At 42.6% G+C, this 27,174-nt stretch overlaps 1 protein-coding gene across 3 annotated transcripts in view; it reads left to right on the forward strand.

Moving 5' to 3' along the window:
- Positions 1-26,709, forward strand: part of LOC130406547 (uncharacterized) — a 46,318-nt gene extending 19,609 nt beyond the window's left edge. For 2 of the 3 annotated variants that reach the window (XM_056612192.1, XM_056612190.1), the window contains 5 exons: positions 6,407-6,582; positions 6,712-6,834; positions 22,270-22,363; positions 23,971-24,041; positions 24,137-26,709. In XM_056612192.1, the coding sequence (XP_056468167.1) occupies positions 6,407-6,582; positions 6,712-6,834; positions 22,270-22,363; positions 23,971-24,041; positions 24,137-24,661 (989 nt within the window). In that variant the 3' untranslated portion in view covers positions 24,662-26,709. The remainder of the gene's footprint in view (positions 1-6,406; positions 6,583-6,711; positions 6,835-22,269; positions 22,364-23,970; positions 24,042-24,136) is intronic. The other variant, XM_056612191.1, reaches the window with a different exon arrangement.
- Positions 26,710-27,174: the final 465 nt, after the last annotated feature.

Genomic DNA, 27,174 nt, shown 5'->3' on the forward strand with positions numbered 1-27,174 from the left:
ACCATTTGTGCAGAAAGTGCCATCTAGGTGTATCTTTTGCCATTTGTTTATCGACATACACTACGAAACATGGTGCATGATCTGAAACCACTATATAACCATAGTAACAGTTATTCAATTATTATTGGACCGCAGTTCTGAAAAATAATAAATTTGAGAGTATGAAGTGTGTTAGAGTGACAAGAGTAGGCTTTAGCTTGTGATTTCAATTCTCTCCATATGTCTAGCAGATTCAATTCTTTAATACAACTGTTTATAACTGTTCTACACCTGTTGTGTGATTGATCTACTCCTGTGGATCTATCCACACTGGGGTTTAATGTGCTGTGAAGGTCTCCTGCTATTATGTGTTGTCCTGCAAAGGATGAGATAGAAAGGAACAGATCTACAGAAAGGACTGTACAGATTTACAAAATTTAGATTTACCGATAACAAAGAGCCTTGTACTATCAAATATCTTCCCCCTCTGTCTGTGATTACGTTTTTCACTTTAAATGGGACAGTATTATGGATAACAATCATCACTCCTCTAGCCTGGGATGAGTAAGAAGCTGTGAATGCGCTGCCTTGCCACCTCCTGATTTTTTTTTTAATTGTCCTCCTCTAGAACAGCCTTTCTCAAAGTGGGTGCCGTGGCACCCTAGGGTGCCCCGTGACTGTGTCAGGGGTGCCGCCAAAAAATTACGTATTCTGACATTTAATTAAAAAAAAAACAAAAAAAAACAACTGACATTTCATATATGAAATATATATGAATATATTGAATGCATAAATACATTCTTTCTTACATATGAATGGATTAATAAAATTGTAAAGTCATTTTAGATGACCAAATATATAAAATTAAGTAACCATAAAAATCTGTCTCACGTAACGTGACGTCCCCACCGGTGTCAGCGTGACAGCGCAGCACACAGCACATTGTTTTATAATTTAACCGCGAAAATACATTTCACAAAGAGCAAGGAACAAGCATCATGGATCGTTTTTTAAAAATAAAAGCCCCACAATAACCAGACATGATTGACTGTGAAATGGAGCCTCAGCCTACTACTTCATGCGAGCCTTCGTCCACCAGCTCTGAGTCTGCACCAAAGGTCGAAAAGGTAGATAATGCTAAAAAGAGAACATACAACGAAAACAAGCACTATGATGGAAAAACATTCCTGCTATCTCTGTACTTCATTTGAGTTCTCCTGGTCTCAATTTGTTGGGTTCTTGTATTGCCTGTGTTGCTGTATAGCTTGGGCGGTCCACCTCTTATGGTTTTATGGCATTTGTGTCTCTGATTTATTGTTTTGTGAAGCACTTTGTAAACCTGTGTTTTTAAAGGTGCTATAAAGTTGTTATTATTATTAATTTTTACAGTTGTATTATGCTCTGTTCATTACTGTCCTGTCTAAATAAACAGGACATTTGCATTTACGTTTAGGCTATGCAGTGTCGTTTTTAATCATATTTTACACTGGGGTGCCTTGAGATTTTATGCACTTTTGAAAGGTGCCCTGGCTGAAAAAAGTTTGAGAAAGGCTGCTCTAGAAGATGGGTTTCTTGTAGAAATACAACTTTAGTGTCTATATCCTTTAATCTATTCATGACTTGTTTCACTTTTTTAAGCTTTTGCAGACCTTTGCAGTTTCAAGAAACAAAATTAGGTTTTACTCCTGGAGACATTCACAAAAAGAAAAACAGGTTACCTTGCAATATAAAAATAATTTACAGAGAAGCGGAACAAACCCGGACATTAGAACCCACATCCAACCAACTGAACATGAACAATTCCCCTCTACCCACTTTCGTGGAAGCCCCCCCCCCCCCCCCAAGAAACATTCTGACTTCTGCTATCGCTGATGACCGTTCCACACCAAGTGAGAATCAGTCAGACCACTGTTTACTTTTCACTTACCAAACTATCTTTGCTTCTGCATATTTTGACCTCAATAAACGCTAATCAGCAACGTCTGTAATGGGTTTGCTCTAATATGTAATTTTATGTTTTAAATTTATAAAACATCTTCAATTCTTTTTTTTTTTCTTTTTTTTTTTACTTTCTGTGCCATTTATAGTTTCACCAAAAAATCGGCTTTGTGTGCACGGGGCCTCAGAGCGTGATCGAATCCAGCTCGGGTCAGTTTTTTTTCTATTAAGAAGACGAATAATTAACATGTTATAGGTGCCTTTATTGTAGTATTCTGTTAGACATAACCATTTCCAACAAGAATGAGGTATGACATATCAAAACTAAAGGGAATTTTGAAGAATATGCTCATGTGAGCTCTGGTTCACCTGGGCAAATATGCTCATTCCCGCCACATGAAGTTTACCCCAATAATGAGGCTTGGGTCTGGCGTTAATCCAGGGTGTCCGCGCGGTAGTAAAAGGTAGTAAAAAAAATAATCTAAAATGAAGGCCCTTGAAAGGTAGTAAAAGGTAACAAACGCAATTTGACTTGGTAGTACATTTTTTCACCACCACCGCAATATAAAATGAGTTTCCATTTTTTTGTTTACATGTTTTAACTTCATCTAGCCAAAAAAATACAGTATACGGTGCTGAAAGGACCTGAACTGAGTAGCCGTTAGAGTTGGCATCGCTGGTTGCTATAGCGACGCCGGTGTTCCACAGAATTCTGCGACCCACCGAAAAGTGTGACCCCAGGGGGCGCTGTTGCATATTTTCTGCAATATGCACGAGTTTGAAGCGTAGACAGGCATGACAAAAACATACATAAAACATAAGATCTCCCCCCAACCAATTACCTTTTTATTAAGCATATTAAGCATTTTACAGACCCATACAATGGATGGGGCGTTTAGTACGGTCCTTCACCGTTGCTTCTTTACCCATAAAAAGCTACAGTCATAGTTAAATTCCGCTGATTTACCTTTGAGCATTTCCTATTATAGGCTACTATGTAAAATGCTGTTTATAATTACTGTTAGTATCAAGAAAAGAGAGACCCACCGGAGATCTTGTGTTTATTTATGTTTTGGTGTGCGAAAATGTGCAACAGCGCCCCCTGGGGCCACACTTTTCAATGGGTCGCAGAACTCCAATAGTATCTGCTCATTTAAAAATATGCTCTTGATTAACTTAATCTTGATATGCTCTTGATTCGCTTAATCATAGCCTTACTTGAAACTGACATCCCTGAGTCATATGCATTTAAGAAAAGAAGCCGTTTACAATGACATGTAATTCATATAGCAGTTTAACGTGGGGAACCTGCTTAAGTTTAGCCTACTTAATCCCTTTATACCTTTAACAAAAAGCAGATTAATAATTAAAAATTAAAGACGGCAGATTAATAATTCAAATTATTTTATTGAATATATATTGTTATTGATCGCATGCTGCATGTTTTCAAGGTCCTGCATGAGATAGAAAACAATGAATTAAAATAAATATTACTGATAGAAACAAGACAAGAACAATGTCACTAACAGAAGGATAGTTATGAGAAAGCCTTCATATGATAGCGTTCAAATTACAAGCCCTCATTTTATATATATTTGCCAGTCTTGAATACATGGATTTCTCAGGTACGTCATCACTGTTGCACTGTGCAAACTCGGGGAAGAAAGAAGCAAGCAACATCTACTAGCCTGTACAGTATAGAGTATTTTGTGACTTTTCAGTGTGCATCTCAAACGTGTGAATCGAACTAACTTCACAGAGGTAGCGAAAGCTGGGGTTTCTTCCAACGTTAAAACAGTAGGCCTAAGCGTTCGAACATTTCGTAAAGAATTTTAAGCAGTATCACAACCAGTAGTCTGCCCTAGTTCTAGAGTTCATTAAGCTTGTAAAAACAAGAAAAATCATTCTTGTTAATCCACTTCTTTTTACTTACCGACATGAATATCTGAAGATCTGACTTCAAGGAAGATCTTGCGTGGACCGCGATTTAGAAAAGTACATGTTACGCCTCCTAGTATCAGTTACGCCTCCTACTACAAGTAACGCCCACTACAGGACGCAGACGGACCCTACTCCAGAATTCGGTGTAACACCAGCAACATTTTCCGCCTTTTCCCCTCAGAGTTCAGTACGGCTGAGTTTCTAGCTCTATGAGAGAATGGGTAAATGCAAATTTTCACAAACATGGGTTGACGACCCGACATTTAAAGACTGGCTGAAACCCGTGATGGGAAATGACGAGAACCTTTTTGCTCGTTGTGCAAAAAAACGATCAATGTGACATGGAACGGCATTAAAGCGATTAAATCAACGCTTCGAGTATTCACCAGCAGCAGCTTCGTGCAAAGGGGGAGCAGATCTCTATTGGAGGTCTGCGCGGGACACAATATTCACTCCCGCTCCCGCCTTGTACAGTGCCGCTCCTGCAAAGAGCTCTAATTTTTAATCCCGCTCCCGCCCGCATCTATGATATTACATCCCGCTCCCGCCCGCAAGGATGGATGTTTACTTTCTGTCTCAGGAAAGGCCTGTCCATTGGCTTGGAAAAAAACAAGCGTGCACATAATTCATTAGGCTACCAGTATTGGTAACATATTTATTGGTAAGCCTGCATGTTTTCAATCATACAAAACATTTAATAGGCCTCAGTAACTGAAACAAGAAACAGTCTCATATTAAAAAAATAAAAACTGCAGGTCGGTACCAGCACGTCAAAATGAAAGGTAAAAGAATCGGCTGCTGCTTCGACCATGAAGGAAAAGTTGTTGGAAAGGTAGGTTTTGCTTATTGATGAGGGCTTCATGATAATTTGTGTATTTTACTTTACCCTCATATTTGATTTGCAGGAGTGCAGTGTATCATCCCGCACCCGCAAATGCACCTCTATCATCCCGCCCGCACCCGCAATGAGCTTTAATTTTTTGTCCCGCACTGCACTATTTTGCGTCGCAAAATCTATTGTCGTTTATGTCGTTGTTTTGTGGTGCTAGCAGCAGCATTAGGGCTACAGGGATCGCGGCAGTGTCACATTTATACCTTGTAGTAAGTGGTGCTTTGCATACCCCCCGCCCCGCTGCTTGATGTCGTGTTGGTAGTAAAAAATATTGTGGAGGTAGTAAGAAAGGTAGTAAAAGGTAGTAAATTCATCTCTGCATATACCCTGTAATCCCATTGGGCGGTGCGGTTAGGTCCGGTACGATTAGGTCCGGTAGATGTAGCACAGTTGGGTGCGGTTAGGTGCAGCTCAGTTACGGCTCGCATTTCCACCGCCGACAGTACCGTTATGGTAGGGCAAGGTTTAAGCCAAATGACGATTGCCGCGGCAGCTACGTAAGCATTGTGACATCATAGCAGCGAGACATAGTGTAGCCTGCTAATAAATACAATGAAAAAAAGATTGCAACACATTAAACAAAGCAAAACAAAGTAGGAGGTCCAAGAAGGAAGGCAAACTTTTGTGGGACATTTTCTTCAATAAAAAAAAGCTTTAGTTTATTGAAGAAAGCTTTCGCCGTCCAGAAATACCTTGAGGGTACTGTGTTTGTCTGTTATTATCCCCCTGTCGCACAGAAGTGATGATTCTGTCGACCAATAAACGGACGACATGTGTAGCCCCAACTTCTTGGCACCCTTTCAGACTGCTTGGTGGCCCAACGGAGTATTGAGAGATAATTACAGCTAATCACAGCTAAGCCCACTTTTGTCGATCGAAACATGAACCGGACCGCACCTAATCATACTTAATCGCACCTAACCTTACCTCACTGATTGGTGGAAACGCACCATTAGTAACTGAACCCAGGGTCTGCTGGTTGAATATGTTGTGCCACTCTCATGGAGGAGATCTAGTCAGTCTAGTGCCCTAGGACTTCAGACCCACTGCTCATACCAGTCTTCCAGGGGTCAGCTAGACCACCGCCAATCAGAGAGGGACGGAGCGGCTGCATTAACACTACTGGCCACACATCCAGCGGCCCACGGTACATTTCGTTACGTCATTTAGTCCCTAGAAGTGCAAAAGTCCCGTCATCAAAATAAGCCCTTTCCAATGGTGGCTGGCGGATTTCGGGGATTTGTCTTTAGGAACATAAGTGATTAAATCGTGAGGCAACATCACTGCATTGGGTGAATATTTATCCAGGAAGCGACGTGTGCTTCCCTGTCAAATTGTATTTCAAATTGAATTGTATTAGAATAGATGGATAATATAAAGAACGATACCTTTTGACGTAAAGGATAATGTACTGAATAAAGGGTGAATGAAACCATTGTTACCGGCAATGACCCCTTCAGCAGATCTTAAGTGACCACAGGGAGTTCAACCTCCACTGAATGCCTTAGTGTGTCTGTTGTTGTGCATTGGGGAGAGGGATGAACATACCAGCCAGTGTAAATATAATCCACAGGCCTAACTTGTGTGTAAATCCATGTATGCTATCCATGTTGGCTCATCTCTCCCTTCCCATCCCACATCTCCGCATTGAAACAGAGGACCTGCATTATTCTGGGGATGGACATGCTTCTGTTCATGAAAAAGAGGAGGAGGAGGACGGGGATTGGATAATCAGCCTGCAGTCAGGTATGCAGAGCGCGGCTCCATCTGCTGGCCATGCCCCCTTCCCAGCAGACAGCTCAACCCTGCCCTGCTCCACCCCACCTGTTCAGGTAAATACAATGACAGGCCTCCCGTACAGGTAAATAACAAAACACACCTGTACAGATAATACCATAACACACCTCTCCTGTACAGGTAAATACCATGGCAATTAATTTTAGTGTTCTTGTATGGTTCAGGTGAAGGAGGAGTTTCCTACCTTTCAGGAGGTGTTGTCCATAAAGGAGGAGCCGGAGGAAGAACAGGTGGGCACTCTGCTGCTGGACTGCCAGGGTAGACCAGCTCACCTCCTGGGGCCAGAGGTGAGGGGCAAGGGTCGCCGTATCTAAGCCTTACTAGGCATTGTGATTGGCTTAAAGCAAAACCATGCGCTTTAGAAACTTGCTTTAGATGACAAGTGATGTAAAGTCAATCAAGCACTCCCGCTACACCGCCAACTGACGGTAGCAAGTGTAGACGGCAAAAGCCTGAACGACAAAATATAACCCTAAATGAAAAAAGGGTCTCCCTAAAATCGTCGTAAATGCATTTTCTGTAAAAGACGAACTAGGTATAAGCATAAAAAAATTAGGGATGTCCCGATACCACTTTTTCACTTCCGATACCGCAGCTTTGGCTATCTGCCGGTAGCAATATCAGTCTAATACTTTGTTTTACTCTCGCATACCTGCCAACCTTTACGCATTATTCGTAACAGATACGCATTTCGACATCAAACTACCCTGCCACGATTTGTCACTTCAAAATACGCGAAAAGCCATGGATGGATTTGAGTTCAGCATTTGTCTGTACCTTCGCCGCGCACTAGGCAACTCGCACGCTGGGTGTAAGCGCATTGGGCAGCAACCTGTTGGGAAAAGAAGACTTCGACCAATCATGGCGCTTGTTTTAAAATCTTCAAATATGCTACAAGCGGAGAGCCGGTGAGCCATCGAAGCCGTTCCATCTTCGTAGGCTACTCAGTGTCTGATTTTACAACATAGGACGGTTCTGAACACGTTCTGTTGTAAAGGTAAATCGGTAGGGTATTGGAATTGTGAATGGTGTCCATTTTAATAAGCCTTCCAACTTCTGGAAAATAAAGCAAGGACAACCGTCCTAACGTGATCTCTAAAACCTAATGTTCCGCCTTATCCAGAGGAAATATTTGTTCCAGCTTGGCCGACACAATTAAAGTAAAGAAAATGTCTCACACTAGTAATGACACATTTACGTTTGTACCATGAAAGCATGCCTTTATCAAACAAATATAAGGGGGGGGGGGCATTTTGGAATTATCAAACGATCAGCGCAACAAGCCAGCGTAAACCGCGAGCACAAGTGGCTCAATCATAAATTCACAAAAAAGTGCATGTGTGCGTTAGGGCTGTCACTTTTTATTCGAAGTTCGAATATTCGTTCGAAGGTGGGGTGAAAAAGTTCGAATTCGAAGTGTAATTCTACATTCGAACTGTAAAATGCGCTATAAAGAAGATGAGCGGCGAGTGGCTTTTCCTCAATAACGCGGCCCTCCTGGGATCCCCGCTTTCTAACGTGTTAGTTCCACCATTCCCTGCACAGAAACATCTCGTGACTGAAAGACTCTCCACCCGAGCTCATTGAAACGGAGACCGGACACTGATCGCACACGACAAGAAGAGGAAAAGTCTGGCTGCTGCCTGGCGCGATGGCAGACCTGTTGTGGGACTTATACAGCACGGCTGACGGAAGCAGCTGGCAGCGGTAAACGGAGAGCTGCGATGACTACTTGTATTTTTCTTGTCCGTAAGGAATAAAAAGAGCAGCATGCCGTGTTGGAGGTCGGCCTCACAGATTGTTCGTTTAGGCTGTGTGTGCCATGGACGACATGCGCTCCGCATATCGCGCTCCGAGCAGTTATTGTTAATGCGTAAAAGACAGCCGCACTTGTGTGTCGGAGCTTCCTCTTGTTGTGTTTACAAATGTGTTATCAAAGATGTGTTTTTATCCTGCTGTTATGAATTCAGTAGGTATACGTGATTTCCACAAGAAATAAAAAGAAACACGACAACAGTTGTTGTCGTGTTTTTTTTTATTTTATTTTTTAATAGTTCTATGGGGGGGGGGGGGGGGGGGGGGGGGTCGAATGTATTCGAATTAATTATGGACATTCGAAATTCGTTCGAATTTCATTTTTGGAAAAAGTGACAGCTCTAGTGTGCGTGCTGTGTGTCACATGTGTGGAATGTGTGCGATGCACGCCTTGCACGCGTGTTCCTTTGTCATAAGAAGAAGATTAGGGAATGCGCATGCAAGAATGTGCGTGTGTTTTTTTTAACTGTCCGTGCAGATGTATCCGAGCCCGATGCGGACCCGAGCATAATCATTTCAAAATATTTGTCTGGTTTCCATGCTCTTGTGTGGAAGGCTTATAAGAAAAACGCGATGATGTGTGTTTGTGTGCGTGTGTGTGCCTTGCAGTTAATAATACAAATGACGTCTGAGGATACTGACAAGGAGAGAGAATCAGAATCAGAAAGGATTTAATTGCCAAGAAGGGTTTTACACCAACCAGGAATTTGGCTTGGTGAATAAGGTGCATGCATTAAGACAATAATAATGAACAAACAGTGATATATGTATAACACAATATAAACAAGCAGGGACATAAATGATCAATTAAAAATAGGATAAAATAGAATAAATTAAAAACTAAAGTAAACGATACTTAAAAATGTGTAAGAATTTACAAATTGGTGATGGGTATGAGTGCCAGAGTCAGTATCAGTCAGTGGGGGTGGTGGTCCTGGGACCTGTTAAGGAACCCAACTGAAGAGGGGAAGAAACTGTTCAAGTGGCGGGATGTTTTGGTCCTGATGGACCGCAGCCTCCTGCCAGAGGGGAGAGTTCCAAATAGACTGTGACCAAGATGGGAGGGGTCGGCCATAATCCTGCCTGCCCGCCTCAGAGCCCTGGAGCTGTGCAGGGTCGTGGAGGGATGGAAGGTTGCAGCCAATCACCTTCTCCGCAGAGCGTATGATACGCTGTAGTCTGCTCTTGTCCTTAGCCGTAGCAGCAGTGTACCAGACAGTGATGGATAAGGTGAGGATAGACTCAATGATGGCAGTGTAGAAGTGCACCAACATAATCTTTGGCAGGTTGAACTTCTTCAGCTGGCGCAGGTAGAACATCCTCTGCTGGCCTTTTTTGGTGAGGGACCTGATGTTGAGCTCCCATTTTAGGTCCTGGGTGATGATGGTGCCCAGGAAGCGACAGGACTCCACAGAGTCGACTGGGGAGCCACACAGGATGATGGGGGTGGATGGGGCAGGGTTCTTCCTGTAATCCACAATAATCTCCACTGTTTTTAAAGCGTTAAACTCCAGGTTGTTCTGGCTGCACCAGGTCACCAGATGGTAGAAGATGCAGCAATTACAAATGTTTCTTTTTTTCATCCGATTCATCGATTAATCGAAAAAATAATCAACCGATTAATCGATTATTAAAATAATCGTTAGTTGCAGCCCTAATGTCCGTGAACACTGGTGACAGCTTGTCGGCGCAGTGCTTCAGGGTGGATGGAGAGACAGAGTCTGGGCCGGCTGCTTTGCGGGGGTTCTTACTCTTAAAGAGCCTGTGGACGTCCCACTCCTGCAGGCAGAGAGTCGTCACTGTGGTGGGGGAGGTGGGGGACACAGAGGTATGAAGGTGTGGAGGTCCTGTAGAGCTGGTGGTGGGGAAGTCAGTGGGATGAGGCTGGAAGAAGGTGTCGCGGGGGATGGTGTCAGGTCTGTCCATTTGTCGATCAAAGTGACAGTAGAACACATTTAGCTCATTTGCAAGGCGTAGGTTGTTGATGTAGTGTGGGGGGGTTGGTTTATAGTTTTGTACAAGCTTTGCTTTATGTCAGATTGAAGACATTGGTCCATATATGATATGTGCTAAAGGGATTTTGTTTAAGTCAAACAACCTAGGATCCTTTGGGAATTTAAGGTTTTTGACAAAATGACTGGACTAAATTGCGGAAAATGTATCCAGGCGGATCATAGGTTCTAGAGGCAGTTTGGTTCATCTTGAAGATATTAGGGATATTAGAAATAAATTCTTGGCCAAAACCGAAATTGAGGAAACCAAGGCCGAAAACCGAAACACCGAAAGAAATTGTTACGCCAATTATTAGTACCATTTCGGGTTGCTGCGGTATACGGTATTACCGGTGTTACCGGTGTTGAGGCCAACACCGAGTTATTTTCTTATTTTTTTCCAGTAATAAAAAAAAAATCGTCTTCATCTTTAGGCCTATTTGATTAAAAAAATAAGTTTGCCAGTTTGTCTTTGCACTGTTTTATTTTTTATGTGTTTTTTCTAATAGATAGGCTACCTAATAATGCGTTGGAACGCAGTAGACCGGTAACCTTAGCAACGCTGGTAAACAAACCCTGCGAAGCCCAATCCCTACGAGAGCTCCCCGCGCTACGGCCATCCGGAGGCGCACAGAGCTTTTGGCCGTGATATTATGTATAAAATCATATTATACTATCATATATAGAACGTTATAAGAAACTGTCACCGAGAATTGACCCGCTGCCAGACGCTGTCACCGAGTGTGAGAGGAGAGTTGACCTAGTTTCAAAGTTTATGCCGTTTATACTCGGTGTAATACCGTTGTTGACACGAGTGTATTACTCGTTGTGAAGATGTCCACACCGCGGCAACCCTAGTACCATTGCATTTATGGCTATGACTGTGTACAAAGTTCATTCAAATCAAGGCATTGCAATTTTTGCAAATCGCTCGATGTGGGTCTTTCTCAGCAACATTAAAAAACGTCCACACCACAGACATATTTGCGCTTATCCAGACAAGCGTGTGCTGGCCGCGCTTTTTGTTTGCGTTATCACATATTTCTGTTTCGGCTGTGTTGTCGGTGATAAAAGTATTTCGGCCGAAAACCGAAAATGCGCTTTTGGGCCATTTTCGGCCGAAAATCTTTCGGTGGCAGAAAATTCGGTGCATCCCTAGAAGATATGCATGTGTGGGAAAGGTTTCATGACTGTAAGTCAAAGGCGTCACGAGATATGCTCGTTCAAAGTATGCCATGGTTGGAATAATGCTATAGCATCACCTTTGGGCTAATCTGTGTAATATTTCATCTCTATTAATCTTCAGGCTTCCTCTTCAGCTGTAGAAAGTTTCATAAAAAGGCTGCGTGTGGTTTTGGCTGTGTAAGTCAAACGTGGCGGAATAATCAGTGTGCGAAATACGGGGCTCGACCACCTGAAAGCCTCAAATGCGAAATTTGAGGTGGGTCTCAAATTTTGTCCAAAATATATTAGAAAAAAAAAAGTCACTAATGGTGGTAACTTACATTTTTTTAAGCTCACCATGTCGAGTATTCAGAATTCAAAACATTTATTCACAAATATGTTATTTTGTTATTTTGCTAAACCAGAGTGTATCACTCACACACTTTGGGTATATTCTAACTTATGGTTATCTTTTACATCTCTTTTTCTTCAGTCACTTTGCACTGACTGAATTGTGATGATAGAACTGATTGCTCATTTGCAAGGCTATACCTGGCATTTATTCAGTTGTTGATTGCTCTTCTAAGTGTGCCAGAATGGTGCCAATTATTGTCGTGTTTGCATTGGTATGCACAACTTTGCCTCTTGTTATAAAACAACGTGCGTCCAAACAACTTTTGCCTTTGCAGCCTCCTATGTCAGTACTGACATAAAGTGTTGCTTTACGAATACGCTACTATAGCATATCGGATTATCAAAAATTGTGTTTGTGTGCATGTTGTCATGTAGGCTATAGACTGATTTCTTGCATCCAAGAAATACTGTAATGTTATAGGCCTACTGCATAGTCAGAAAATTTAGATCGGCATTGCGCAACAATCGGGGGATGGAAACCCCCCCCGAATATTGACGAGAATTTCGCACACTGGGAATAATAATGATAAAACTAACAACAATAGGTTGCCTCGCATCTTGTGCTTGGACCCCTAATAATAAAATAAATGGAAGCACTTTTCTCATGATTGCCAATAACAAAGCTGCAAACTTGTTGCTTTTCGGCGACAATCGCCGTTTTCTTGGTCAATTTGGTCATTCACGTGAATCATGTAGAACCGGAGAGTTTTGTTTTGGGGGGGGGGGGGGTGGGTCCAGAATTGCGAAAAATTATTGGATCATTCTTATAATGGACATTTCTCTGGGCCACGGAATCTCAGCACTTGCTTCAGAATCTTCTTAATTGACATTTCTCTGGGCCAATCGGAATCTTGAAGCACACAGCGCCAACTGAACTCGCCATTGGATGAGACGGTCGCCTGGCTACCGCGCATCCGCATATGCATGCGGCCAAACAACGCAAGAGAGCTTGCGAAACACTTGTCCAGAGGGGTGTTCCACGAACGGAGGTTTAACAAACACTGAGTTAACGCTGAACTCTAGGTTGATTGACCCTGTGCCGACCAACCCAGAGTTTTCGGTTCCACAGCAGCGGTTATGCATTAGTTCAATCAACTCGGGGTTGGTTAACACAGGGTTGTGCGCGTCCACGCCAAACTTAAAAAGACGTGATGTATGGATCATGGAAACCCTGATCGATATGGCGAAACGGGCCGCTTATTTAAATGAAATGGAACTCCAGGTTCTCCTGGAGAGCTATGACGAGGAGAAGGACATTATCACAAGAAAAGGGAACGCTAAAACCTCTGGAACCCGGAGAACCAAAGCCTGGCAGCGGATCGCTGACCGCGTAAATGCGTTAGTTAGGCCTACACGTCAAAAGCATGATCCTTAATATTTGAGCCATGAATATATAAATATCCCAGTTAAGCATTCTTAAAGATCTACCACATAACCCCTTTCTTCTAAAACAATATGTACTCCGATTGCTTCCAAGCGGTCAGAGGATCAAGTATAAAAATGAAGTATAAAAAAAAAAAAAAAGCTTTTCCCACCATCGTATTGGTATAAATTTAAATAAGCCATTTTTTTAAGCCAATCGTGAAAAGGCTGACAGTCGGCAGACTGGATCTGGCCCTCAAATTGTCTTGACCCCGGTGGAGGAGCTGTTAATAAACATAAATTCAGGGCGCCCTGGCATGGAGGGGGTACCTGGAGGTACCTACCACCTCAGAGAGTCATGGGCCATACCCCACACTGGTTGAATGTAGGTTTTGTGTTTTCTTGTAGGATATTTTAGATTTTTTTTGCCTTCGAAGTAACACATGCAAACCGTGTGCTTGCCACAGCGCATACTATTCCAAATGTTTCTTTTTTTGGTAACTGGGTAGAAAACCTAAAAGTGACAATTCATCAACTTCACAGATGGATCAGTGCTTGTAAGGAAGCCGCCGGCTACGATCGAACATTCTCCAGTGGATTGCAAGTCCGTTAGGACTATTTTATACTTTATGTTGTAGGCTAAATGCCTCTCGGCATAGTACTCAGACAATATTCTTTGTATGATAGGAGGCCGATACAAATCTTGGATGGGTCATCTGAAACGACTGTGATGTGCTCAGCATCTCCAGCATTATAGCCTAGATAAAACTACCATTTGAAAAAAACGGAGGGCTACGCAAATAGTCTGGAGTGAACTGAGGCTAGGTCCTCGATTGGTAGTGTTGGCTATGTAAGGCTATTTAAATATATTAAAGATTTGCGCGAGAATCTATATCTCTCCACTCCAGCAAAAAGTCATCCAATATGCCAAGATGTCGAGCCGTGGTCTTATCAATCGCTCCCGGTGGATTGCCACGTATAATTTGCACTCTGATATCAGCATTTCTCTCATCAAAAGTGCATGCCATTGTGAACCTGAAATCGTGAAATCCTGCGGTGAACGCCGGTTGAAATACCCAAAACCGCGGGTTATGTTTCAAACTTAACCCTGCGCAAAAACCTGGTCCGACCAGGTTTGATTCAGAGCATATGTTGCTATAGCAATAACATACCGTGATCCTTTTGGAACGGAAAACCTAGGGTACAGCAACCCTGGTTAACTTACCCGGTTATGTGATAAAACCGGCTTTGTGGAACACCCCACAGGCTAAGTGACAAAAAAATAAAATTGTGACAGTTGTCAATAAAATATTTTTTATAAGCCTCAAGGATGTTTTGACATTGATTTTTGATAAAGTATGCTGAGTTTTGTTAAGTCACACTCAGACTAGTGTCATTTGCATATTACAATAAAGAAAAAATCCCCCCCGTGACACTGCCACCTTTTTTTCTCTGAGGAGTTTGCAGGTCTGCAATAAGCCCCCTAAAACCACATCACTAAAGAAAAGTTAAATGGCTTGTGTTAAATGGCTGTGTCATCATTTGTAGTACCCAGGAAAAGTGTTATTGACATTATTCTTTCGATCTAGTTAATCGTGATAAGCTCACAAAATGATAAGGCTTGTACGGTTGGACTCCTTGGAGTCTCTTTTATATGGCATATTGTTTGTGTAGATAGCAGGACTTGAAAAAGATTGTTTAAGTTAGCATTCCGCTTCTACCGGAAGTATATCAGATATGTAAGAAGCACCTAGCCTCTAGCCATATAAACGGGGGTCCCCGCACACAAACATCCGATGTATAATAATCGTATTTCCAATCAATTACCGTATTTTCCGGACTATAAGTCGCGGTTTTTTTGTAGTTTGGCTTGCCCTGCGACTTATATTTCGAAGCGACTTATATGCCAAAATTGTGCGTACATAATCTTCGGCCGCAAGATGGCACCGTCATTCATTAGGCCTACAACTGAACGCTGCAAGCCTACTGCACCACCGAATAAATTATATTCTCGTCGTCATCGTCCTCAATGTCCTCCGGTTCAACCAAAGCTACCCCAGCCTTAGCTGCAATGTTGTGCAACATAGCTGTCACACATATCACAGCGCATGACTTGGCCGGCGAAAACTGGAGCCCTCCGCTGGACTTGTGAAGGCATCTAGCGCAAGTTGCGCAACTTCCACCTCCCGATCGTGCGCTCAGGTTTAGGACCGCGGCGCATACGCGTCCGGTGGAATCCCGGTGTCACTGAATTCGGTATACTCTCAGAACTACGAGTGGGACCGACACACCTATATTCCTATTGCAATTTTATTCAGTCTCTCCAGACTAAACGTTATTGTTTAAATGTTTAAAAATAGATGCGACTTATACACCGATGCGACGTATATATGTTTTTTTCCTCGTCATGGAGCATTTTTTGACTGATGCGACTAATACTCGGGAGCGACGTATAGTCCGGAAAATACGGTAATCATTTTAATTTATTGGACGTCCGCAATGACCAAAATGGTTAGCTTGTGGCGATCACAAAGGGGAACCGAATCAGATCCGCTCTAGCCCAAGCTTGAGTGGGTGACCTTGAGAATGCGTTACGCGCTCGGCGACAGCCAAATTTTGCATCAGGATGTTTCTCTTTTTTCTTCTTTAAAGGTGCCATGGCATTAAAATCTCACTTTATGAGGTTGTCTAACATAAAAATGAGTTCCCCTAGCCTGCCTATGGTCCCCAAGTGGCTAAAACTTGCGTTCCGTGTAAAACGAGAACTAAGTGTTCTGCACGCCTTTGAAAAAAACGGAGGCTCAAGCGCGCTGATTTGGAATGTGGTTTCCTATGTCGTCACCATGCAGTAAACTCCTCCCCTTACTCTGCCTGGCCCGCCCATAGACTTGGCCCGCCAATGAGGTGTGTGTGTGTGTGTGTGTGTGTGTGTGTGTGTGTGTGTGGTGTGTGTGTGTGTGTGTGTGTGTGTGTGTGTGTGTGTGTGTGTGTGTGTGTGTGTGTGTGTGTGTGTGTTGCTGGAACGCAAGTGTTTCTTGTCGGTTCTTTGACGTCTCTTGTATTTCCCCAACGAGACTAGTGGGGGTTATCTCAGCCATGGTTGAGAAGGAATTGGGGGAAAGGAACTTTGGCTTTGATTCCCTGAAGTACATGAACTGCGACATGTCGCCGGTTGCCGCGAGGCACCACCGCCGCGAAGCACCACCACCGGGCAGCAGGCAGAGCGCGGTTCAGTCTACTTCAGATTGATGTGAAAATGGCAGAACCAGAGACGTCGCAGAACCCACAAAGTCGTTTGTGATTCATAATATCGTCTGGAGGCGCACACAGCTTTTGGACGTGATAATATGTATTATATGATATAGATATCTATGTATTATATGATATTATTTAGATATACTGTAACGCAAGTGTTGTACACTTCCTTGTTATTTGGATAACCGTTCTGCTTTTGGTGTTATGGCGCATAATACGTCAGACTCTCGTCTCTGGTATTTCTACAACGAGACTCGTAGTGGGGGTTATCTCAGCCATGGTTGAGAATGAATTGGGGGGGAAAGGAACTTTGACTTTGACTCCCTCAAGAACATGAACCACGACATGGAGGAGAAAGCGATTGTTGGCGGCGAACCCGCTTGAGCCCCGCTTCCCGCTGCCGAGGGACCACCGCCTCGGCGCTGCAGGAGGCGGGGGTGCCTAAGCACTGCCCGGCAACAATCCCCTTCTCCTTGTCGCGGTTCAGTCTACTTCACATTGATGTGGACGTGGAAGAACCAGGAACGTCGGAGAACCCAACGAGATTCATAATATCGGCTCACACAGCTTTTGGCCGTGATAATATATTTTATATGATATAGATATCTATGTATAATATGATATTATTTAGATATAGAGCTCCAGGACTCCCGTGTGTTCTAGAATATTTACAGAACACTGCTAAAGGCTGTGTGCGCCTCGCCATTGCGATACAATTCCACTGGTAAACGGATGCGCATGGTACCGTGGCTGCAAGCTGCTCAGGGCCAAACCCCCACCCTCCTCCTTGAGCCGCCTCACTCCTCCTCATTTGCATTTTAGCTACAGACACCAAAACTTTGAGAGACTGGTAAAGGCCCACCTAACATCCACCCTCCCCACTACTCTGGAGCCATACCAATTTGCCTACCGCCCCAAGCGCTCCACTGATGACGCCATAGCAAAAGCACTCCACCTCTGCCTGGCTCATCTGGAGAATAAAAACAGTCACGCACGGATGTTGTTCATAGACTTCAGCTCTGCGTTCAACACCGTCATCCCCCAACATCTTGTGGACAAGCTGAGTAAAATAGGCATCAGCACTTCACTGTGCAACTGGCTGCTGGACTTTCTTACTAACAGACCGCAGACAGTCAGAGTCGGAAACAACTCCTCAGCGACCACCATCATAAACACGGGGGTGCCGCAAGGATGTGTGCTATCCCCCCTGCTGTTCACGCTGATGACCCACGACTGCTGTGCCAAATTTGAAACGAATCAATTCATCAAATTTGCAGATGACACAACAGTGGTGGGCCTCATCAAAGACAATGATGACTCAGCATACAGAGAGGAGGTACAGCTACTCATCAACTGGTGTGAGAGGAACAATCTGCTTCTCAACGTCAACAAAACAAAATAAATTACTGTAGACTTCAGGAAGGAACAACCAACACACATCCCACTCATCATCAACGGCAGTGCAGTAGAGTCTGTGAAAAGCACAAAGTTCCTGGGAGTGCACATCACGAATGACCTCTCATGGACTACCAACACCACCGCGCTGGTCAAGAAGGCGCAGACACGACTCTACTTCCTGAGAAGGATGAGAAGAGCTGACCTCCCCACTTCTGCCCTCACCACCTTCTTCAGAGGTGCTATTGAGAGCATCCTGACCAGCAACGTCTCTGTCTGGCACGGCAGCTGTCTAGCTGCAGACAAGAAGGCACTGCAGAGGGTGGTGAGGACAGCAGAAAAGATCATCAGGTCACCCCTACCAGCATTCAGGAAACTGTACAATTCAACACTGTTCCATCCAGCGGGGCAATGAACATCATCAAAGACACAAACCTCATCCAGCACACAGTCTGTTCCTCACCTTCTACCATCAGGGAAGCGGCTACCAGCCAGGCCTGCGGTCACGCACAAGCAGGACTGAGTAACCAGCTTTCTTTCCACAAGACCATCAGACTCATCAACCACTGAGAAGAAAACCCACATGAACTTCAACCATGTACACTGGCAACTTTACTGTTGCACTTTACTTTACTGTTGCACCTTGTGACCACTGATTGTACTTCTGCTGGTGTGTGTGTGTGTGTGTGTGTGTGTGTGTGTGTGTGTGTGTGTGTGTGTGTGTGTGTCGCTGTGTGTGGTGTGTGTGGTGTGTGTGTGTGTGTGGTGTGTGTGGTGTGTGTGTGTGTGTGTGTGTGTGTGTGGTGTGATTATTAGTCAATGTCTTATTTAAATGTTATATGTTTTTTTGTTAAATGTTTTTTAACTACACATTGGAGTCTGGCCAAACGCAAGTTCAAACTTCTGTGCTAACCCGTTACATAGATTTTTGACAATAAAGTACACTTAACTTGAACCTTGAAAACGGCGCATTTGGGGGGAAGCTCAATGTGCGACTGGCTCGGAGTGGCGTGTAATCTCTGGCACCACGGCTGAATTTCGGGAACGTCCTTTGAATACTGTGTTATGGCCCACTAATATATTAAAGCATACATAAAATAGCATGTCATGGCACCAATAAGGTTGAAATACTGCACTACATGCCCTCCGATATCTGATCCAGCGTACTTGGCCATTATCGGCCTGATACCATTGCCGTGGATCGGATCGGGACATTCCTAATTAGAACAGAACAAGATGCACGACAGGCTTCTTAATGACCTGGATCTGCATTCAGATTCTCTTAGGATTAGGGTTTGTTACATTTAATTGTTTTGCAACATCATTTTGACCGGTTTTCAATATTAGCGAAACGGATCTCTTGTTTATGCTTCTGTTGCACAAGTAAACATAAATGGGCTATACCCAAATATTCTACAACTTTTCTGTTGTAGTTTTGTCTTTGACTTTAGGATCTTTGGTCTAAGGCAGGGGTTTTCAAAGTGTGAGAGAGTGAGCCCCCCCTCAGAGAAAAAAATTCAGCTGAGCCCCCCCCCCCCAATTTTTTTTTTTCTAAATACCTGTGTTTTGAAAGCTATTTTAATTATTTACACATTTCAAACATCTCCGATCATAATTGTAAAACATTTGGAACATATTTTTGAAACATTTGAAACAAATTGTTTAACATATTTTTTAAACATATTTCTGAAACATTACATCTTTTTGCGTTTTTAAACAACACAATTTAACAACTTTATCTAAGCATGTTTTAGCTTAACCTTTTTTAAATACATTTGAACTTCTTAATCTGTGTAAACTGCCAGGTTTACAGATTCATTCAGGGTCCCCGACTCTGAATTTTCTGAGTCGAATCAGATCTGCCTTTTCAGTCCAGAGATTCGACTATTCGGCGGGGTTTGTTTACCGGCGTTGCTATGGTGACCTAAATTATTATAAGCAACTGAAAACGACGCCGGTTTGAAACTAAAACTGTGATTCTGAAAAAAGTATAAATGCTATCAAAATTCCGTTTAGATAGTATTGAAGATACCAAGTGTGTAGATTTGTTTAATGGTTGAACGATGGTAAACGATTGAAAAAAGGAATGAGTTACGATGTCTAGAAGTAGGTGTATCAGAATGGGCTGACGTCTTCAATGAAAACAGCTGAAAACTAAGCGATATGAAACTATAACTGTGATTCTGAAGACATTTTAAATGATATCGAAATTCTGTTTAGACATTATTGAATATACAAGTGTGTAGATTTGTTAAATGGTTTGCACGAAGATAAACGGTTGAAAATTGATTTAGTTATGTTACTTCTACAGTTGAAGTACGACTGATGATTTGAATCATCGTCTTCAGGGTTTTTTTCGGGTTTATTTTTTTCTCACGTCGCGCCCCCCCCTGAAGAACTCTGGCGCCCCCCAGGGGGGGCGCGCCACACAGTTTGAAAACCACTGGTCTAAGGGACTATTGCAGTCAACAACCTTTCTCAGTATTTAGCGAGAATGAAAGAGGGGATCCAGGAAACGGGCTACCATGTTATCCTGTTATCCTGTTCTATGTTAGCCCGTCAATAAACGTCCTCCAAATGGGCTTTTTTTCTTTTTGTTACTGCCATGCTCTAGGGATGGGCCGATAGTCGATTCTATCGACTATCGACGATAGATGGATTTAATCGTTGATCGTCTGAAGTTGCCGATAAAAAGGCGATAATTATTTTTATTTTTTACATTTTTTTATTTTTTTAAAAACAGCGCTGTGGTAGCTATTTTTACAACTTAAAAAACCCTGCAAATTGTAATTGAAATGAACAGGTGGAAAACATACTATGTAGCGCTGACCTGCCGTATTCACTCACTGCTGCGAAAGGAGAGGGGAGGGGCTCGAAACCTACCGGTCTGCTCGCAAGGCGAAATTACATCACACCTTGCTGCACCATTTCCGGGTCACAGCTGTGGTACATGAGCTGTGTTCAAAATCGTTCCCTATTCACTCACTCACTCACTATTCCCTATAGTATTCATGATATAGTGCACTACATAGGGAACGAACAAACGAGAATTCGGACACTACGCTGAACATCTCTAAACGTCATTTGCGTCAGTAAATGCGCCGGGTATTTGTGTGACGCAGGCAGATGCGCCCACATCATGTAAACAAACCGGGCACTCTCGAGGTTGTATTGATGTTGAATGTTACATTTCCTTGAACAAGGTTTTTCTCATTAATTTTGAATGTTACATTTTCTATGTTAAATCCCAAATAAATTGTTGACATTTCTAAACGAAAGCCGGAGACTCCATCATTAAATGTATTCGTTTTCGCGGTTATTCAGCTACTTCTCCGCCGGAAAAACACGACCGCATTGCATTGTGGTATACAGGAGTAACACGTAGGGAACATCATATGTACACTCAAATTTGGGGTATTTTATATACTAGTGCATGAAATTAACCAGTGAGATTTCGAACAACACTACAAAATGGCGAGTGCACTATATCCGTGATAGGGAACGATTTCGAACACAGCTACGAGCTGTGTGTCATCTGCGTGTGTCATCATGACAGCGCCGCCGGCACCGAAGTATCGAAACTTAAATCAGGAAGACCAATGCAAGGGATTACCATCCCTTGCATTGTGTCTGACTCTGAGTCCCTACGTCTTTGGTTTTCCAGGGTCAGCAGTCAGAATTCTCTGGAAGCTCGATGATGCAGAGGAACCTCCCTGGCCACATGGCTCATGGTTTTAACTTACCAGGGTCCAATCGTTATCATTTTTAAGAAAAAAATAGAAAAATAAAAACGCGTGTTTTTTTTTTTAAGTGATAAATTATTTTAAATAATTATTATTATAGAATTATTATAAAGTTGCCCCCCCCGATAGTATCGGCGATCGCCAGGGGGCGCTATCGGACAATGGAGGCTTGTAGACGATTGCCCAACCCTACCATGCTCAGATTATATTACTCACTGTGAAAGAAAAATAAAACTTGTTTCTTTACCTTTCGCTTGATCAGTTAGTTTTTTTGGACAACAAAGTCTCGCTCAAGGAGTAGTCTGTCTGAACTCTCGGTGCGATGTTTCAGGATATTTCCATATTTTCACTATAATCTCAACTCTTCTTCCAGATCATTAAAATAACACTAAACTAGGCTTTCCGTTATCCAACACTGCACACTCTCCACTTCCCAGCGCTCACTTATGATTTTTATTATTGGTTAAAGACTTTCAAATTTTATAGCAAATTGTTTAACAGTTAAAAACTGGTAACCGGGTCTCTGTTGATTAGCTTCCCTTGCATTGTCTCTGACTCCGAGTCCCTGTCTTTGGTTTTCCAGGGTCAGCAGTCAGAATTCTCTGGAGGCTCGATGATGCAGAGGAACCTTCCTGGCCACATGGCTCATGGTTTTAACTTCCCAGGGTCCACTTCCTGTGAGTACCAGTGTCCTCATGTGTTTCTATACCATTGAAATATTATGAAGAGGGGAATTAGCTTCATGATTTCATGAAGTTTGTTATCATGGTTTCCATGATGAATCCTCCATTTTAAACCAATCCTACAACCATAAGAATCTGTCGTAATTTATTATGCTTTTATTCCTTTTTGCTTTTGTAGATAAAAATATCAATCAATCGGATATATATGATTATAATATAATCTAATATAATAGATTATATTTATATAATAACTATAATATGATTCCCTGCCATGTCTTACTAAAATATTATGATTTTGAACTACATTACTATCTAATTTAAAATAGGGCCAAACAAAAATGCTGACATTAATTAAGAGTGCTGCGGAGATTCCCTGGTCTCCAAATTTCCCCCGATGTAAGAAAACGTAAAGACCCCAGCAAATGATTTCATGTCTTTTCCCACCAATAGTAAATCATAATTACTCACGTCAGGTCCAACTAATGTCATTTTGGCTCATGGTTCAAGAGGAAAAAAAGGTACAGAAAGGTTGATGTAGATGTCAAATAAGACTCAGATACCAAGTTTCAAACGGGCTGGGTGGTTGGTTGTTTAACATTGAACCCGAGTTACAGCGCCCCTGTGGTCAAAGTGGTACCTAATTTTCTGGAGACCTGCTAAAGCGCAGTTTCCATATATGGGCTAAATTTGACCACTCCAGCTGTTCACATTTGAATTGGTTGATTTTAGAGTTTTGGTGCCCAGTTGAATTTTGATCTTAAATTATAATATTCTAAACATTGAACGCAATGTGTACACTGTAAAATTAGACGCTCTGCAATACATTTTTGGTAGTGGTTTGATATTGATTCCTCAAACTGTAGGAGGAAATAGTTACGGAAATATTCTCAAATCATAGTAAATGCCAAAAGCCAAAATAACAATAGGTGATAGGATAGGTTGTACCCCCTTTCCCTATAATGAAACCTCCTCATAAACCCGGTTAATCTTCGTTTTCATGAGCTTAACACTTTTTTGGTAGAAAACGTGTTTTTGAGCAGCTGCTGACCGACTAAGCAGTTAGTGTGTGCTGATGCTAGTACATGAAGCACTCAAACGTTATGGAGGTTATAGAACGTTTTTTAAATGCACCTCGGAATGACGAAGAGATGCAGTAGCTAGCTAGCTAGCTGAAATAAAGAATGGCGAAGAAGTAAGTAAAGCATTTAATTCCTTAAATTGTCTTTCTGTGTCCCTTGGCATTTAAGAGAGAAACTAGATAGGATGATATTAGCTAGCAAACAGTACAACGTGTGATACGGTTGGGCGGCACATCTAGGTTAACTGTATGCAGTGCTAATCGGATCCTTGCTGTCCGGTTTACCCCACAATGTTCCAACCACAGGGCAGTTTCCAAAGATCAACCAGCAGATAATAGGCTGTACTGCATGTGAATCAGACCCAAATGGAGCTAGAGACTACACATTCAGCCTTCCAGGGCCTCTAATATATACACATGTAGCCTGTTAAATATTACCAATACTCATTTAACCTTTTTATTTGTTTTTAGTGACAGCATACAAACACTGATTGGTCCATGTGCATTTTTGTTTTTCTTGCAGGTAATGACAACAATCTGGTGGTCAGTAGATTGTCAGCCCAAGCAGAGATGTTTTTAGCCTCTGAGCAGAAAGTAAGTGATATTAAAACCAACATGCTCTTACAAGGAGCAGTTATCCTGTTTAACAAGAGTATTAACTGATCGCTGTCTTTCGTACTTCTATCTAGCAGTTTGGGGAGCATCAAGGTGTTTCTGAAGACCCGATCCTGGGAATGGGAGAGAACCTTCGCCCCTTCAGCCTGAAGTTGGACCAGGGGGGGGGTCCTTCTCTAGAAGACCCTCTCAAAGGCTTCCTCAGTACCACGCCAGAGACCACCCAGGACCAGGACAAAACCCAATACCAAACCAGCATCCATGAGAGAAAGAACTTCTGCCTGGTGTGCGGGAAGCCTCAGGTCAAGCTGGCGCGCCACCTGAAGGTCCACAAAGGACACCCAGAGATTGCCCTGGTGCTCGGCCTCAAACCGTCGTGTCAGAAACGGAAGGTGCTGCTGGAGCAGCTGAGGAATCGGGGCAACTTCTTGCACAACAGTAGGGTGGTAGCCGGGGGCGCGGGGCTGCTGAAAGTCAAGCGGAGACCAAAGGAAGGGCGGACCAGGAGCTACGGCTGCTGTCGGTTCTGCCACGGCTCCTTCGTCAGTACGGACCTCTGGCGCCATCTGATGAGGTGTCCCTGTAGGAAGAACACTTGACATGAGCTCTGACGCTCATCTCCAAATGACGAAATAGTCAAAAATATTGTGGTGCCAAAACTAGATAAACCTAGCCATGAGACCATCCTGATCACGTGACATCCCATGAGCTATGCTACACAGACCAATATGGACTTCCGCCCACATTGATTTCCTGAAACCACAATGTAATCGGGCCGATCAAGGTGTCGTATAGGGTGGTTTGAACCAAATTCGGTAGTCTAGTGCAAAAAAAAGAAATGCCTTTCGCAGGTGCATTTATTTATTTATTTTTAATGTGTGCTAACAAAAGCGATTTCCATCCTTCTGCTTAGCCTAGAAAGCTTTTGTCACATCATGCCTGATGAACAATAAACTTTTCACACCTTAAAGTTAACGTCAGCCGCGATGCGAATGTGCAGCGTATTGCCACTGCATAAGTGAAAAGATGGCACACTCGACCTATAAACTATACTTTTATAGGTTGCTGGTATAACCTATATACCTGCCTATAGCCTTGTGAAGACAGGCTTTATATCTGAATATCGGATTTAATTAGACGGTTGAATTTTACTGGGAGATTTACTTTTATTTAATAATTTTAATTCCAACGTAACATAGTGTAGCGAATGGATTCATGGATAAGGGGGATTATGATGAGTGCATTCTTTAATTTATCCATGCTTTAAGACGTTTTTTGAGGTTTCCCTTTTCACAGTGGTGGACAGTAACAAAGTAATTTGTTACTGTACTTAAGTTACTTTTTAGCTTATCTGTACTTTACTTGAGTGTGATTCTTTTCTGAGACTTTATACTTTTACCCAAAGACATTTCGTAGGGGAAAATCTTACTTTTTACTCCACTACATTCCAAAAACCTGTCGTTCCTTTCAACGTTCCTTTCCACGACATGCATGCATGACTAAAGACACAGCTAACCATTGCGGACATCGTGGACCCTAAACAACATCAATATACAACACCTAGAAACACCATGTCAAGCCTAAAGGGTTACGTTAAAATTATTAATCGTTTGAAATACGATTGTTGTATATCGGGCATTTATCTGTGGGGACTCCCGTTTATATGGCTAGAGGCTAGTTACTTTCTACATATCCAGGTGTACTCCAGGTAGAAGCTAAATGCGAAAAACAATGCTTGCCTGTCCAATAGTAATTAGGGGCGACGGAGGGCCATCAGATCTGTCACTCAAACCTCTACCACCTAAACAGTTTGATATGCCCTGCTCGCGGAAGGTTACCGTAAGCCGTCCACGAGCCGGGCATATCAAACTGTTTATTGCCCTGCCTCTCGGTGATTATTCCTTACTTGTAGTTCTACATAAATGTAAGATCATTTTATGCATGAATATTTTGAGGATTGTTTTAGCTCATGTACCAAACATACATTGTCTGTGGCTGTGTCACACACACACACACGCACTCTATTTAACATTTCTTTACATCTATGTGGCTTTACTAAAACATATTTTCAACCTCACTTTGCGCTTCAGCCAACGCACATTCTGCAGGAAATGCATTTTCTAGTTTCCATTGATATCACTATCAGATAACACAAATAGAAAACATTGTATTGAGAGTTTTTTTATTTGACTGTGTATAAAGGACATGGCAAGACATTGGAACTACATTACACCAAACTACTTTTGATACTTAAGTACATTTGAGCCTAGTACTTTTATACTTTTACTTAAGTCCTTCCACTTTTACTGGAGTAATATTTTACACTAGGTATTTCAACTTTTACTTAAAGGTTGGGTATGGGATTTGCGAAACGGCAGCAGATTTTGAAATCGCATAACTCAAATGGTCCTACCCCCTCTCCTTCAACGCTGACTCTGACTCCACCCATTCCAAGTACATGGACGCGCAATCATCAACGAGCGCGAACACAGATGCGCGAGAGCGAGCCAGACTAGTTAGGTTGGAGTTTAGGGTTGTCTTCTAGGTCCAAATGTGGATTACCTAGTTAGCTAGCTGCAGTAGCTACCGCAGGATAACAACAAACAGAAGCTTGCTCTGGGTCATGAGCTTTGAGTACGTGCACAAAGGGGTCACGCGTGGGGAGGGGGAGGGGGAGGGGGAGGGCAGTACGACCGTTTGATTGCCGTACCACTGTCCAATGCCACTCGGTGGTTCTGGAAATCATTGGCTGAAGTTTTTTGAGCCCTACCCGTTCCACAGATGATTGACTTGTTAAATTGCATGTCAGTACTTCTAACTCAGTGGCTGCAAGTGGGTTATGATAGGGATTTCCAGTAATTTTGCAAAAATGGCCAAAAAAGAGAATTCCATACCCAACCTTTCAGTACGTGGTCTGAGTACTTCGTCCACCATTGTGTTTTCAATACCTAAGATAAATTCTCTGGCTAGAGTCGTTAAATATCGTATGCTATTTTTGAAAAACATATCACGTTGTATGTGTACAGTCCCATTCAACTCAATGATTTATTTTGTGGGAAAAAATCACAATGAACAATCGTGTGAACAAGTCGTCACCATGGACAACAAGGCT

Source organism: Gadus chalcogrammus, chromosome 16 (assembly GCF_026213295.1).
Source record: "Gadus chalcogrammus isolate NIFS_2021 chromosome 16, NIFS_Gcha_1.0, whole genome shotgun sequence".
Classification (NCBI taxonomy): Eukaryota; Metazoa; Chordata; class Actinopteri; order Gadiformes; family Gadidae; genus Gadus; species Gadus chalcogrammus.